At 38.1% G+C, this 14,820-nt stretch overlaps 5 protein-coding genes across 13 annotated transcripts in view; 4 read left to right on the top strand and 1 right to left on the bottom strand.

Annotated features, from left to right (window-relative positions):
• The window catches only part of LOC116165774 (ceramide glucosyltransferase), a 45,429-nt gene that overhangs the window by 6,761 nt on the left and 23,848 nt on the right, over positions 1-14,820 (bottom strand). For 4 of the 9 annotated variants that reach the window (XM_031480451.1, XM_031480446.1, XM_031480443.1 and 1 more), the window contains 5 exons: positions 12,742-12,940; positions 9,289-9,487; positions 6,284-6,482; positions 2,821-3,019; positions 922-989 (listed from right to left, as the gene is read on the bottom strand). The gene's annotated coding sequence lies outside the window, so the exon portion shown is untranslated. Of the gene's footprint in view, positions 1-4; positions 990-2,820; positions 3,020-6,283; positions 6,483-9,288; positions 9,488-12,741; positions 12,941-14,820 lie in introns of those variants that run through there. The other 5 variants (XM_031480444.1, XM_031480445.1, XM_031480447.1 and 2 more) reach the window with 3 other exon arrangements.
• Positions 2,962-4,681, top strand: LOC116165724. The gene is made up of 6 exons (XM_031480388.1): positions 2,962-3,021; positions 3,075-3,164; positions 3,306-3,522; positions 3,573-3,725; positions 4,361-4,435; positions 4,611-4,681. The coding sequence occupies exons 1-6, from the start codon at positions 2,962-2,964 to the stop codon at positions 4,679-4,681; spliced, it is 666 nt and encodes a 221-aa protein (XP_031336248.1).
• Positions 6,558-7,721, top strand: LOC116165778. Its single transcript, XM_031480457.1, has 5 exons — positions 6,558-6,627; positions 6,769-6,985; positions 7,036-7,188; positions 7,402-7,476; positions 7,626-7,721. The coding sequence occupies exons 1-5, from the start codon at positions 6,610-6,612 to the stop codon at positions 7,694-7,696; spliced, it is 534 nt and encodes a 177-aa protein (XP_031336317.1). The 5' UTR covers positions 6,558-6,609; the 3' UTR covers positions 7,697-7,721.
• On the top strand, positions 9,430-11,149 carry LOC116165723. Its single transcript, XM_031480387.1, has 6 exons — positions 9,430-9,489; positions 9,543-9,632; positions 9,774-9,990; positions 10,041-10,193; positions 10,829-10,903; positions 11,079-11,149. The coding sequence occupies exons 1-6, from the start codon at positions 9,430-9,432 to the stop codon at positions 11,147-11,149; spliced, it is 666 nt and encodes a 221-aa protein (XP_031336247.1).
• On the top strand, positions 13,016-14,179 carry LOC116165777. Its single transcript, XM_031480456.1, has 5 exons — positions 13,016-13,085; positions 13,227-13,443; positions 13,494-13,646; positions 13,860-13,934; positions 14,084-14,179. The coding sequence occupies exons 1-5, from the start codon at positions 13,068-13,070 to the stop codon at positions 14,152-14,154; spliced, it is 534 nt and encodes a 177-aa protein (XP_031336316.1). The 5' UTR covers positions 13,016-13,067; the 3' UTR covers positions 14,155-14,179.

Raw genomic sequence — 14,820 nt, 5'->3', positions numbered from 1 at the left:
TTACCTTGCAGTGTTCTCCTAGTATTAATATAATATGTGATCGATGCGAGATCATTTTTGTGGACTTGGTGAGACTCCACACCATATCGGAAAATTACAGGGTAAATTTCGTTCATTCGTGTATTAAGTTGTCACATTACAGTAGAAATATCGTTGGTGGTGGCAAGTATATCAAACTATCGCTCTAAAAATGTTTTCTCATATTTAGCGAAGGGTACCTCCAGTAATCGCCATTTTTGAAGCTGATGAATCGGTGGATTCCGATTCAGAATCTACCGCTTCATCTGCGGAACTTGAACCAGCAGGTGATTCATCCACCACACACTCTAGTAATTTATCCAATGAGACAGGAGGTACATAAAATAACTTTGAAATATAAAGATTAGTGCAATTTACAGTATTTTTAGGATCCACCGAACCTTACATTACCGCAGAGATGGTAGCCACTAATGAGGACGTTACAGACCATGATGATGCAATCACTTCAAGTAAGTATACAGTCCAAATGATATTTTCTTTAGGTTTAGAAGAGGATACAGTCTTCTATCGTTCCCATGCTGAATTTCCAGGTGGTATTGGTACCTATCAATACAAAGGCCAACTCTGCTATCCAATGTGGTTACCCAACATTATTGATGTTGGTTTCCACATAAACCCAAAATTCAATTTTTGACACCATTTTCAGAGACTATAGTAGATTCTCCAAGCGAGGCAGGGCCGGCTCCTAAGGACTCTGATCACCCCACACCGTAAAGTAGAAGATTATGGAAGCGTGTTAGAAAGATCCGTCCAGTAGGTGTTGGCTTTTAAGGTATGTATAATTTAATGTTCCAAGTTCAAGTGACCATTTTAATTGTTTAGGCACACGCGAAGCCAACATCTACAAGCCTTGGGATTTCATAACTTACTGTTTCTTATTTATAATTTACGGTCATGGTATCGGTTTACTTGTTGTATTGTTGTGTAACAGTTTCACTGTGCGTTATAACCTGGAATAATGGATATAACACTTTAGTTCATTTTTAGTATTAGAACAATCCAGATCGAAGTTCGTGGTATAACTTAGTTATTTGTTTTTACATAGTACCTATGTTCAAAAATAAATCTCGTTTAACACAGACTTGAATTTTTTTCCTTCTAAGGAGCTTTTTCAGATTGTTCAAACAAGAACTTCGCAAAAGGGACACAACAAAGATTCTAAACGCATTTATTTGCTCATTCATCCAGATCGAATGCACTCATTTTTCACCACCACCTCTGCAAATTTTGAAAAACATTCACACTTTGCACAACTAGATAGTATACGTTACAATATTGCAAAAATCCGAAATTGACACGTGGTCCAGGACCAAAACTTTATCGCGCACAGACGGACAGACGTACAAGGAAAATCGAGGACATAGTGGGTTTTGTTAAACATGTTCCCTTCCATTTAAGTAATGTCGTTTTTCCCGCGTAACCAGAAGTGTCACATCAGCGAACTCTATTAAAAATTGATTGCTTGACGAAACATGTAAGCTTGAAAAATAAAAAGGATTAATAAAAAAAAAAAATCGGCGCGTCGCTCATCATCATGATTGTCATTGGCATTTAATTAGGTTGGTGCACACAAAAATTTATCACTAGAATTGCGCGGTTCATACAACAAAAATAGCTCCGATCTTATAGAAATTGCAGCTAACTTTGAACTGGGCATGCCTTTCGAAATTCCTCATGCAAGTTACATGCAATTGCAATCTTTATTGCTCCATGTGTGCCAGTGCTATATAGCCTATGTAGCTCAGTAGTAGAGCGTTGGGCTACACAGCTGGAGGTTGGGTGTTCGCACCTGGGTTGAGGAAAGAATTTTTCATATGTGACAGACATGGGAATTTTCTTAGATCAGTTTCGAGCACTCTCGCGCTACTGCGAATTGGGTGTCCTGCCGTCTTGCTAATTCGTAAAGCGATAGCTGGAATAATATAGAACAACTTAAGACGTTCTGCAGGGGGTGCAGGTCGCTCTGTAATTGGGCTCAAGCCTGTTGAGGGCCCAGAACAAGAGAGGGCTAATAAATAAATAAATGTAAAGTGGGCTAAATTGCAAAAAAAATTGCAGCGTTTAAAACGACCATTAAGTAGATTTCAAAAAAAGGTGGAAACCAGCCTTTATCCACAAATTGACGGTATTGGTCTAGTCTTTTCGTCGTCACGCCATCTACAACTCATATGGCTGTTGATCCTGCAAATTTGGCGGGAAGTTTTCTGAAAACCTCAATTTCATTGCAGATTTCAAGGTATTTAATACATAATAAATGTTCTCTAATTAGGTACATATTTCAGTAATTTCAGTACATAATCGTCGTTTGATTTTGGTAGGTCGCAACGGCTGAACTGATTTCCAAAAAAAGGTGGGAAAAAAGTTAGGTTAGTTAACTCTCGATCGTCTACTCTCACTTATTAAAATCATATCCGAGTCTGGTCCTACTCAGGTTTATATAGCAAACCCCAAGCACTACCTTGAACCTACAACTAATCACCTATTTATATAACATGGCGACTTCACGAACTCCTCTATATGGAAATAGAAAGACTGGTACGTGTTTAATATGTAGTTGGTAAGTTAACAAACTATTGCATATCTCCAGATGTTCCAGAACCAGCAAAATGTTATATTTGTGATCTCGTCACCGAGAATTTGTGCACAAGAACTAGCGACCAACACGAACACAGAGAATTAAACGCATGCATGCTCTATGAGGTATATGCAAAAGGTTATAACTATTTACAGTATTTATGAAAAGCAACTTTTTAGTTATTTCATCATCAGACAAAATATTACCTCTGTGAAAGGTGCAGAGTGTGGCTCTCCGATATTACGTATTCACTGCAGGTAGTACAGGCTGCAAGAACTTTCTCCGATGGAGATTCCGTGTTGGGCTGCTTTATGTGCGGCGCTGTTGTTAGACTTGCTGTTTTCACGATGAATGTTGGGACAGTCGAGAAGATTGTGTTAGATCGCTTCGTGATGCATTATGGTTCTGTAAGTAAAGCCATTCTCTTAGACATTCATTCGCATGTATACTAACTTTGTAGATCACAAAAAGTATGGCTATGATTTGCACTCCTTGTGCAAGAACTTTTAGGGATCTAGTCAGACTTCATACTATGGCGGAAACTGAGATGGTAAAAACTTTCATATTATGTAGTTGATTTTACTGTGCTATATGTTAATTACCTAATTACATATGGTTAACTTATTTTTTTAAACGATAGAAATATCATTAGCGGTTTAACTGTCACTTTAAAAATGTCTCTTATTTTCAGCGAAGTAAACAAATCCCCGCTGTAGTTCCTTTGTATGTGGATAATTATGAAGATTTGCTGGATTTGGAGATCACTGCCACACCAATGCAAGGCCCAACAACTTCTAGGGCACATATGGAATCTAAACCCTGTCATCACGCAATTCCCCCAAATCCTACAATGGGACAGCATTTCTCCGTACGCGAACATGAAAAAGAGAAGATTTCGTCCCAAACAGGTACTTAGATTAGTATTTTCGTTAGGTATATAGAATTTCATCATTTCTAGGACCAACAGAACCTTCCACTGGAAATGCGGTGGTGACCGCCGAGGAGTCTGAGCCCTACTCTAAAGAAGAGTTAAAAGAGCTAATGGAGCTATTTGGTCTATTAATGGATGACGATGATCCATCCGGTCAACAGTCAACAGAAACTGGTCCTAGTAAGTTGGTAGCAGCCACTTAACCAGGTGTTGGCATGAGCCTAGTAATGTTGAAATACAAATTTTATTTCAAGTATTATACTCCATTATGAATAGGTGCTGTACATACAATGAACGTTTATACCTTAAAACGTGGTCACATTTGAAATGAGGGGCGATTACACTAAATAAAAAGCACAAAAAATGAAAATATGTTAACTGTCTTTCAAATTATTGAATCATTAACATTTGATGTCTATGCAGCTCAGTGGTAGCGCGTTGGGCTACATAGACGGAGGTCGGGTGTTCGCACCTGGGCTGACCTAAGAATTTTTCATCTGTGACAGAGATGGGAATTTCCTTAGATCAGTTACGAGTATTCTGCCGGCTACTCCGAATAAGGTTTTCCTAATTCATAACGTGAATACCGAAGTAGTATACAACAACTTAGAACCTTCTGCAGGGGCACCTCTAATTGAGCACAAGCCCAGAGCAAGAAAGGAATAATAAATAAATAAATAAATTTATGCATTTGTATGAGGTAGACTCACATTCGGTACCTCTCTCTGTGTCTCTCTGATTTTTTTGCTTAACTCTACTCCTTTGATTGAGGCTGTCCCCGAAACACCTTTATAATGCTGTTAATGATTTTTCAGATGATCATGGGTGCATTGCAGAGGCTCAAGACTTGGAGCAATTACTGTCTGGAGAGGATGCACATACTGCCTCAGGTGAGTAACGAAAATTTTGTGTTGTTTCAGAAGAGGATGCGGTCCTCTACTGTGTGCATGATTCAATACCAGGGTATTGGTATTTTTTACATAGTCATACAGTGTAGTTAACCAACGTTATAAGAATGTTGGTTTTCTCCTAAAACTCGAAATTAATTTTTTGGCGTTTTTTTAGGAACAGGGGAATCGTCTTCAGACGAAAAGGAGGCTCTTACATGTGATGATCCCCCGGTTCGTGAATCATAAAAAATTGTTGACCATTTCATAGGTGCCTACTTTTAAGGTAAGTGTAATTTAATTCGGTCAGTTTGAATGATGATTTTAATTTTTTAGAGAAACATGTTTGATCAATACAAGAAACATTAGCACGTCAGAGTTTAAAAGTGAGTTTTGTGTTGTTTATATTAATATATTGTTAACAATTTAATTTTCTATTAAAATGTGACACAACAAACAAAGTAATTCATTTCATTTTTCGTATAAGGAGAAACATCTTTCGTACGGGGTGCTGTAAAGGGGTACCACAAACACGTTTTCTAGAAGTTTTAAATTTCCTTAGGAACTTTTGCGGCGCGTCGCTCATCATCATGGTTGTCATTGGCATTTAATTAGGTTGGTGCACACAAAAATTTATCACTACAATTGCGCGGTTCATACAACAAAAATAACTCCGATCCTATGAAAATTGCACACAAGTCTCTTGTAGCTAACTTTGAACTGGGCATGCCTTTCGAAATTCCTCATGCAAGTTACATGCAATTGCAATCTTTATTGCTCCATGTGTGCTAGTGCAATATAGCCTATGTAGCTCAGTAGTAGAGCGTTGGGCTACACAGCTGGAGGTTGGGAGTTCATACCTGGGTTGAGGAAAGAATTTTTCGTATGTGACAAACATGGGAATTTTCTTAGATCAGTTTCGAGCACTCTCGCGCTACTGCGAATTGGGTGTTCCTGCCGTTTTGCTAATTCGTAAAGCGATAGCTGGAGTAGTATAGAACAACTTAAGACGTTCTGCAGGGGGTGCAGGTCGCTCTGTAATTGGGCTCAAGCCTGTTGAGGGCCCAGAACGAGAGGTATAATAAATAAATAAATGTAAAGTGGGCTAAATTGCAAAAAAAATTGCAGCGTCTAAAACGACCATTAAGTAGATTTCAAAAAAAGGTGGAAACCAGCCTTTATCCACAAATTGACGGTATTGGTCTAGTCTTTTCGTCGTCACGCCATCTACAACTCATATGGCGGTTGATCCTTCAAAACTGGCGGGAAGTTTTCTGAAAACCTCAATTTCATTGCAGATTTCAAGGTATTTAATACATAATAAATGTTCTCTAATTAGGTACATATTTCAGTAATTTCAGTACATAATCGTCGTTTGATTTTGGTAGGTCGCAACGGCTGAACTGATTTCCAAAAAAAGGTGGGAAAAAAGTTAGGTTAGTTAACTCTCGATCGTCTACTCTCACTTATTAAAATCATATCCGAGTCTGGTCCTACTCAGGTTTATATAGCAAACCCCAAGCACTACCTTGAACCTACAACTAATCACCTATTTATATAACATGGCGACTTCACGAACTCCTCTATATGGAAATAGAAAGACTGGTACGTGTTTAATATGTAGTTGGTAAGTTAACAAACTATTGCATATCTCCAGATGTTCCAGAACCAGCAAAATGTTATATTTGTGATCTCGTCACCGAGAATTTGTGCACAAGAACTAGCGACCAACACGAACACAGAGAATTAAACGCATGCATGCTCTATGAGGTATATGCAAAAGGTTATAACTATTTACAGTATTTATGAAAAGCAACTTTTTAGTTATTTCATCATCAGACAAAATATTACCTCTGTGAAAGGTGCAGAGTGTGGCTCTCCGATATTACGTATTCACTGCAGGTAGTACAGGCTGCAAGAACTTTCTCCGATGGAGATTCCGTGTTGGGCTGCTTTATGTGCGGCGCTGTTGTTAGACTTGCTGTTTTCACGATGAATGTTGGGACAGTCGAGAAGATTGTGTTAGATCGCTTCGTGATGCATTATGGTTCTGTAAGTAAAGCCATTCTCTTAGACATTCATTCGCATGTATACTAACTTTGTAGATCACAAAAAGTATGGCTATGATTTGCACTCCTTGTGCAAGAACTTTTAGGGATCTAGTCAGACTTCATACTATGGCGGAAACTGAGATGGTAAAAACTTTCATATTATGTAGTTGATTTTACTGTGCTATATGTTAATTACCTAATTACATATGGTTAACTTATTTTTTTAAACGATAGAAATATCATTAGCGGTTTAACTGTCACTTTAAAAATGTCTCTTATTTTCAGCGAAGTAAACAAATCCCCGCTGTAGTTCCTTTGTATGTGGATAATTATGAAGATTTGCTGGATTTGGAGATCACTGCCACACCAATGCAAGGCCCAACAACTTCTAGGGCACATATGGAATCTAAACCCTGTCATCACGCAATTCCCCCAAATCCTACAATGGGACAGCATTTCTCCGTACGCGAACATGAAAAAGAGAAGATTTCGTCCCAAACAGGTACTTAGATTAGTATTTTCGTTAGGTATATAGAATTTCATCATTTCTAGGACCAACAGAACCTTCCACTGGAAATGCGGTGGTGACCGCCGAGGAGTCTGAGCCCTACTCTAAAGAAGAGTTAAAAGAGCTAATGGAGCTATTTGGTCTATTAATGGATGACGATGATCCATCCGGTCAACAGTCAACAGAAACTGGTCCTAGTAAGTTGGTAGCAGCCACTTAACCAGGTGTTGGCATGAGCCTAGTAATGTTGAAATACAAATTTTATTTCAAGTATTATACTCCATTATGAATAGGTGCACCTCTAAAAAAGCATTATGCTCCGTAATTGGGCACAAGCCCAGAGCAAGAAAGGAATAATAAATAAATAAATAAATAAACACCTCTTTATAATGCTGTTAATGATTTTTCAGATGATCATGGGTGCATTGCAGAGGCTCAAGACTTGGAGCAATTACTGACTGGAGAGGATGCACATACTGCCTCAGGTGAGTAATAAAAATTTTGTGTTGTTTCAGAAGAGGATGCGGTCCTCTACTGTTTGCATGATTCAATACCAGGGTATTGGTATTTTTTACATAGTCATACAGTGTAGTTTCTCCTAAAACTCGAAATTAATTTTTTGGCGTTTTTTTAGGAACAGGGGAATCGTCTTCAGACGAAAAGGAGGCTCTTACATGTGATGATCCCCCGATTCGTGAATCATAAAAAATTGTTGACCATTTCATAGGTGCCTACTTTTAAGGTAAGTGTAATTTAATTCGGTCAGTTTGAATGATGATTTTAATTTTTTAGAGAAACATGTTTGATCAATACAAGAAACATTAGCACCTCAGAGTTTAAAAGTGAGTTTTGTGTTGTTTATATTAATATATTGTTAACAATTTAATTTTCTATTAAAATGTGACACAACAAACAAAGTAATTCATTTCATTTTTTGTATAAGGAGAAACATCTTTCGTACGGGGTGCTGTAAAGGGGTACCACAAACACGTTTTCTAGAAGTTTTAAATTTCCTTAGGAACTTTTGCGGCGCGTCGCTCATCATCATGGTTGTCATTGGCATTTAATTAGGTTGGTGCACACAAAAATTTATCACTAGAATTGCGCGGTTCATACAACAAAAATAACTCCGATCCTATGAAAATTGCACACAAGTCTCTTGTAGCTAACTTTGAACTGGGCATGCCTTTCGAAATTCCTCATGCAAGTTACATGCAATTGCAATCTTTATTGCTCCATGTGTGCTAGTGCAATATAGCCTATGTAGCTCAGTAGTAGAGCGTTGGGCTACACAGCTGGAGGTTGGGTGTTCGTACCTGGGTTGAGGAAAGAATTTTTCGTATGTGACAAACATGGGAATTTTCTTAGATCAGTTTCGAGCACTCTCGCGCTACTGCGAATTGGGTGTTCCTGCCGTTTTGCTAATTCGTAAAGCGATAGCTGGAATAATATAGAACAACTTAAGACGTTCTGCAGGGGGTGCAGGTCGCTCTGTAATTGGGCTCAAGCCTGTTGAGGGCCCAGAACAAGAGAGGGATAATAAATAAATAAATGTAAAGTGGGCTAAATTGCAGCGTCTAAAACAACCATTAAGTAGATTTCAAAAAAAGGTGGAAACCAGCCTTTATCCACAAATTGACGGTATTGGTCTAGTCTTTTCGTCGTCACGCCATCTACAACTCATATGGCTGTTGATCCTTCAAAATTGGCGGGAAGTTTTCTGAAAACCTCAATTTCATTGCAGATTTCAAGGTATTTAATACATAATAAATGTTCTCTAATTAGGTACATATTTCAGTAATTTCAGTACATAATCGTCGTTTGATTTTGGTAGGTCGCAACGGCTGAACTGATTTCCAAAAAAAGGTGGGAAAAAAGTTAGGTTAGTTAACTCTCGATCGTCTACTCTCACTTATTAAAATCATATCCGAGTCTGGTCCTACTCAGGTTTATATAGCAAACCCCAAGCACTACCTTGAACCTACAACTAATCACCTATTTATATAACATGGCGACTTCACGAACTCCTCTATATGGAAATAGAAAGACTGGTACGTGTTTAATATGTAGTTGGTAAGTTAACAAACTATTGCATATCTCCAGATGTTCCAGAACCAGCAAAATGTTATATTTGTGATCTCGTCACCGAGAATTTGTGCACAAGAACTAGCGACCAACACGAACACAGAGAATTAAACGCATGCATGCTCTATGAGGTATATGCAAAAGGTTATAACTATTTACAGTATTTATGAAAAGCAACTTTTTAGTTATTTCATCATCAGACAAAATATTACCTCTGTGAAAGGTGCAGAGTGTGGCTCTCCGATATTACGTATTCACTGCAGGTAGTACAGGCTGCAAGAACTTTCTCCGATGGAGATTCCGTGTTGGGCTGCTTTATGTGCGGCGCTGTTGTTAGACTTGCTGTTTTCACGATGAATGTTGGGACAGTCGAGAAGATTGTGTTAGATCGCTTCGTGATGCATTATGGTTCTGTAAGTAAAGCCATTCTCTTAGACATTCATTCGCATGTATACTAACTTTGTAGATCACAAAAAGTATGGCTATGATTTGCACTCCTTGTGCAAGAACTTTTAGGGATCTAGTCAGACTTCATACTATGGCGGAAACTGAGATGGTAAAAACTTTCATATTATGTAGTTGATTTTACTGTGCTATATGTTAATTACCTAATTACATATGGTTAACTTATTTTTTTAAACGATAGAAATATCATTAGCGGTTTAACTGTCACTTTAAAAATGTCTCTTATTTTCAGCGAAGTAAACAAATCCCCGCTGTAGTTCCTTTGTATGTGGATAATTATGAAGATTTGCTGGATTTGGAGATCACTGCCACACCAATGCAAGGCCCAACAACTTCTAGGGCACATATGGAATCTAAACCCTGTCATCACGCAATTCCCCCAAATCCTACAATGGGACAGCATTTCTCCGTACGCGAACATGAAAAAGAGAAGATTTCGTCCCAAACAGGTACTTAGATTAGTATTTTCGTTAGGTATATAGAATTTCATCATTTCTAGGACCAACAGAACCTTCCACTGGAAATGCGGTGGTGACCGCCGAGGAGTCTGAGCCCTACTCTAAAGAAGAGTTAAAAGAGCTAATGGAGCTATTTGGTCTATTAATGGATGACGATGATCCATCCGGTCAACAGTCAACAGAAACTGGTCCTAGTAAGTTGGTAGCAGCCACTTAACCAGGTGTTGGCATGAGCCTAGTAATGTTGAAATACAAATTTTATTTCAAGTATTATACTCCATTATGAATAGGTGCTGTACATACAATGAACGTTTATACCTTAAAACGTGGTCACATTTGAAATGAGGGGCGATTACACTAAATAAAAAGCACAAAAAATGAAAATATGTTAACTGTCTTTCAAATTATTGAATCATTAACATTTGATGTCTATGCAGCTCAGTGGTAGCGCGTTGGGCTACATAGACGGAGGTCGGGTGTTCGCACCTGGGCTGACCTAAGAATTTTTCATCTGTGACAGAGATGGGAATTTCCTTAGATCAGTTACGAGTATTCTGCCGGCTACTCCGAATAAGGTTTTCCTAATTCATAACGTGAATACCGAAGTAGTATACAACAACTTAGAACCTTCTGCAGGGGCACCTCTAATTGAGCACAAGCCCAGAGCAAGAAAGGAATAATAAATAAATAAATAAATTTATGCATTTGTATGAGGTAGACTCACATTCGGTACCTCTCTCTGTGTCTCTCTGATTTTTTTGCTTAACTCTACTCCTTTGATTGAGGCTGTCCCCGAAACACCTTTATAATGCTGTTAATGATTTTTCAGATGATCATGGGTGCATTGCAGAGGCTCAAGACTTGGAGCAATTACTGTCTGGAGAGGATGCACATACTGCCTCAGGTGAGTAACGAAAATTTTGTGTTGTTTCAGAAGAGGATGCGGTCCTCTACTGTGTGCATGATTCAATACCAGGGTATTGGTATTTTTTACATAGTCATACAGTGTAGTTAACCAACGTTATAAGAATGTTGGTTTTCTCCTAAAACTCGAAATTAATTTTTTGGCGTTTTTTTAGGAACAGGGGAATCGTCTTCAGACGAAAAGGAGGCTCTTACATGTGATGATCCCCCGGTTCGTGAATCATAAAAAATTGTTGACCATTTCATAGGTGCCTACTTTTAAGGTAAGTGTAATTTAATTCGGTCAGTTTGAATGATGATTTTAATTTTTTAGAGAAACATGTTTGATCAATACAAGAAACATTAGCACGTCAGAGTTTAAAAGTGAGTTTTGTGTTGTTTATATTAATATATTGTTAACAATTTAATTTTCTATTAAAATGTGACACAACAAACAAAGTAATTCATTTCATTTTTTGTATAAGGAGAAACATCTTTCGTACGGGGTGCTGTAAAGGGGTACCACAAACACGTTTTCTAGAAGTTTTAAATTTCCTTAGGAACTTTTGCGGCGCGTCGCTCATCATCATGGTTGTCATTGGCATTTAATTAGGTTGGTGCACACAAAAATTTATCACTAGAATTGCGCGGTTCATACAACAAAAATAACTCCGATCCTATGAAAATTGCACACAAGTCTCTTGTAGCTAACTTTGAACTGGGCATGCCTTTCGAAATTCCTCATGCAAGTTACATGCAATTGCAATCTTTATTGCTCCATGTGTGCTAGTGCAATATAGCCTATGTAGCTCAGTAGTAGAGCGTTGGGCTACACAGCTGGAGGTTGGGTGTTCGTACCTGGGTTGAGGAAAGAATTTTTCGTATGTGACAAACATGGGAATTTTCTTAGATCAGTTTCGAGCACTCTCGCGCTACTGCGAATTGGGTGTTCCTGCCGTTTTGCTAATTCGTAAAGCGATAGCTGGAATAATATAGAACAACTTAAGACGTTCTGCAGGGGGTGCAGGTCGCTCTGTAATTGGGCTCAAGCCTGTTGAGGGCCCAGAACAAGAGAGGGATAATAAATAAATAAATGTAAAGTGGGCTAAATTGCAGCGTCTAAAACAACCATTAAGTAGATTTCAAAAAAAGGTGGAAACCAGCCTTTATCCACAAATTGACGGTATTGGTCTAGTCTTTTCGTCGTCACGCCATCTACAACTCATATGGCTGTTGATCCTTCAAAATTGGCGGGAAGTTTTCTGAAAACCTCAATTTCATTGCAGATTTCAAGGTATTTAATACATAATAAATGTTCTCTAATTAGGTACATATTTCAGTAATTTCAGTACATAATCGTCGTTTGATTTTGGTAGGTCGCAACGGCTGAACTGATTTCCAAAAAAAGGTGGGAAAAAAGTTAGGTTAGTTAACTCTCGATCGTCTACTCTCACTTATTAAAATCATATCCGAGTCTGGTCCTACTCAGGTTTATATAGCAAACCCCAAGCACTACCTTGAACCTACAACTAATCACCTATTTATATAACATGGCGACTTCACGAACTCCTCTATATGGAAATAGAAAGACTGGTACGTGTTTAATATGTAGTTGGTAAGTTAACAAACTATTGCATATCTCCAGATGTTCCAGAACCAGCAAAATGTTATATTTGTGATCTCGTCACCGAGAATTTGTGCACAAGAACTAGCGACCAACACGAACACAGAGAATTAAACGCATGCATGCTCTATGAGGTATATGCAAAAGGTTATAACTATTTACAGTATTTATGAAAAGCAACTTTTTAGTTATTTCATCATCAGACAAAATATTACCTCTGTGAAAGGTGCAGAGTGTGGCTCTCCGATATTACGTATTCACTGCAGGTAGTACAGGCTGCAAGAACTTTCTCCGATGGAGATTCCGTGTTGGGCTGCTTTATGTGCGGCGCTGTTGTTAGACTTGCTGTTTTCACGATGAATGTTGGGACAGTCGAGAAGATTGTGTTAGATCGCTTCGTGATGCATTATGGTTCTGTAAGTAAAGCCATTCTCTTAGACATTCATTCGCATGTATACTAACTTTGTAGATCACAAAAAGTATGGCTATGATTTGCACTCCTTGTGCAAGAACTTTTAGGGATCTAGTCAGACTTCATACTATGGCGGAAACTGAGATGGTAAAAACTTTCATATTATGTAGTTGATTTTACTGTGCTATATGTTAATTACCTAATTACATATGGTTAACTTATTTTTTTAAACGATAGAAATATCATTAGCGGTTTAACTGTCACTTTAAAAATGTCTCTTATTTTCAGCGAAGTAAACAAATCCCCGCTGTAGTTCCTTTGTATGTGGATAATTATGAAGATTTGCTGGATTTGGAGATCACTGCCACACCAATGCAAGGCCCAACAACTTCTAGGGCACATATGGAATCTAAACCCTGTCATCACGCAATTCCCCCAAATCCTACAATGGGACAGCATTTCTCCGTACGCGAACATGAAAAAGAGAAGATTTCGTCCCAAACAGGTACTTAGATTAGTATTTTCGTTAGGTATATAGAATTTCATCATTTCTAGGACCAACAGAACCTTCCACTGGAAATGCGGTGGTGACCGCCGAGGAGTCTGAGCCCTACTCTAAAGAAGAGTTAAAAGAGCTAATGGAGCTATTTGGTCTATTAATGGATGACGATGATCCATCCGGTCAACAGTCAACAGAAACTGGTCCTAGTAAGTTGGTAGCAGCCACTTAACCAGGTGTTGGCATGAGCCTAGTAATGTTGAAATACAAATTTTATTTCAAGTATTATACTCCATTATGAATAGGTGCACCTCTAAAAAAGCATTATGCTCCGTAATTGGGCACAAGCCCAGAGCAAGAAAGGAATAATAAATAAATAAATAAATAAACACCTCTTTATAATGCTGTTAATGATTTTTCAGATGATCATGGGTGCATTGCAGAGGCTCAAGACTTGGAGCAATTACTGACTGGAGAGGATGCACATACTGCCTCAGGTGAGTAATAAAAATTTTGTGTTGTTTCAGAAGAGGATGCGGTCCTCTACTGTTTGCATGATTCAATACCAGGGTATTGGTATTTTTTACATAGTCATACAGTGTAGTTTCTCCTAAAACTCGAAATTAATTTTTTGGCGTTTTTTTAGGAACAGGGGAATCGTCTTCAGACGAAAAGGAGGCTCTTACATGTGATGATCCCCCGATTCGTGAATCATAAAAAATTGTTGACCATTTCATAGGTGCCTACTTTTAAGGTAAGTGTAATTTAATTCGGTCAGTTTGAATGATGATTTTAATTTTTTAGAGAAACATGTTTGATCAATACAAGAAACATTAGCACGTCAGAGTTTAAAAGTGAGTTTTGTGTTGTTTATATTAATATATTGTTAACAATTTAATTTTCTATTAAAATGTGACACAACAAACAAAGTAATTCATTTCATTTTTTGTATAAGGAGAAACATCTTTCGTACGGGGTGCTGTAAAGGGGTACCACAAACACGTTTTCTAGAAGTTTTAAATTTCCTTAGGAACTTTTGCGGCGCGTCGCTCATCATCATGGTTGTCATTGGCATTTAATTAGGTTGGTGCACACAAAAATTTATCACTAGAATTGCGCGGTTCATACAACAAAAATAACTCCGATCCTATGAAAATTGCACACAAGTCTCTTGTAGCTAACTTTGAACTGGGCATGCCTTTCGAAATTCCTCATGCAAGTTACATGCAATTGCAATCTTTATTGCTCCATGTGTGCTAGTGCAATATAGCCTATGTAGCTCAGTAGTAGAGCGTTGGGCTACACAGCTGGAGGTTGGGTGTTCGTACCTGGGTTGAGGAAAGAATTTTTCGTATGTGACAAACATGGGAATTTTCTTAGATC

This window comes from Photinus pyralis, unplaced genomic scaffold (assembly GCF_008802855.1).
Source record: "Photinus pyralis isolate 1611_PpyrPB1 unplaced genomic scaffold, Ppyr1.3 Ppyr1.4_LG3a, whole genome shotgun sequence".
Classification (NCBI taxonomy): domain Eukaryota; kingdom Metazoa; phylum Arthropoda; class Insecta; order Coleoptera; family Lampyridae; genus Photinus; species Photinus pyralis.
The sequence above is the reverse complement of the archived record's forward strand: the minus strand, read 5'-3'. Positions and strand labels throughout refer to the sequence as shown.

What these genes read in the sequence shown, in the direction of transcription:
- LOC116165724 (XM_031480388.1), top strand. Translation starts at nt 2,962, where the DNA reads ATGAATGTTGGGACAGTCGAGAAGATTGTGTTAGATCGCTTCGTGATG. An exon ending in TCGTGATGCATTATGGTTCT is followed by an intron (nt 3,022 to 3,074) that starts GTAAGTAAAGCC and finishes CTAACTTTGTAG; the next exon opens with ATCACAAAAAGTATGGCTAT. An exon ending in GGATGCACATACTGCCTCAG is followed by an intron (nt 4,436 to 4,610) that starts GTGAGTAACGAA and finishes GCGTTTTTTTAG; the next exon opens with GAACAGGGGAATCGTCTTCA.
- LOC116165778 (XM_031480457.1), top strand. An exon ending in GAAGATTTCGTCCCAAACAG is followed by an intron (nt 6,986 to 7,035) that starts GTACTTAGATTA and finishes CATCATTTCTAG; the next exon opens with GACCAACAGAACCTTCCACT. An exon ending in GTCAACAGAAACTGGTCCTA is followed by an intron (nt 7,189 to 7,401) that starts GTAAGTTGGTAG and finishes ATGATTTTTCAG; the next exon opens with ATGATCATGGGTGCATTGCA.
- LOC116165723 (XM_031480387.1), top strand. Translation starts at nt 9,430, where the DNA reads ATGAATGTTGGGACAGTCGAGAAGATTGTGTTAGATCGCTTCGTGATG. An exon ending in TCGTGATGCATTATGGTTCT is followed by an intron (nt 9,490 to 9,542) that starts GTAAGTAAAGCC and finishes CTAACTTTGTAG; the next exon opens with ATCACAAAAAGTATGGCTAT. An exon ending in GTCAACAGAAACTGGTCCTA is followed by an intron (nt 10,194 to 10,828) that starts GTAAGTTGGTAG and finishes ATGATTTTTCAG; the next exon opens with ATGATCATGGGTGCATTGCA.
- LOC116165777 (XM_031480456.1), top strand. An exon ending in GAAGATTTCGTCCCAAACAG is followed by an intron (nt 13,444 to 13,493) that starts GTACTTAGATTA and finishes CATCATTTCTAG; the next exon opens with GACCAACAGAACCTTCCACT. An exon ending in GGATGCACATACTGCCTCAG is followed by an intron (nt 13,935 to 14,083) that starts GTGAGTAATAAA and finishes GCGTTTTTTTAG; the next exon opens with GAACAGGGGAATCGTCTTCA.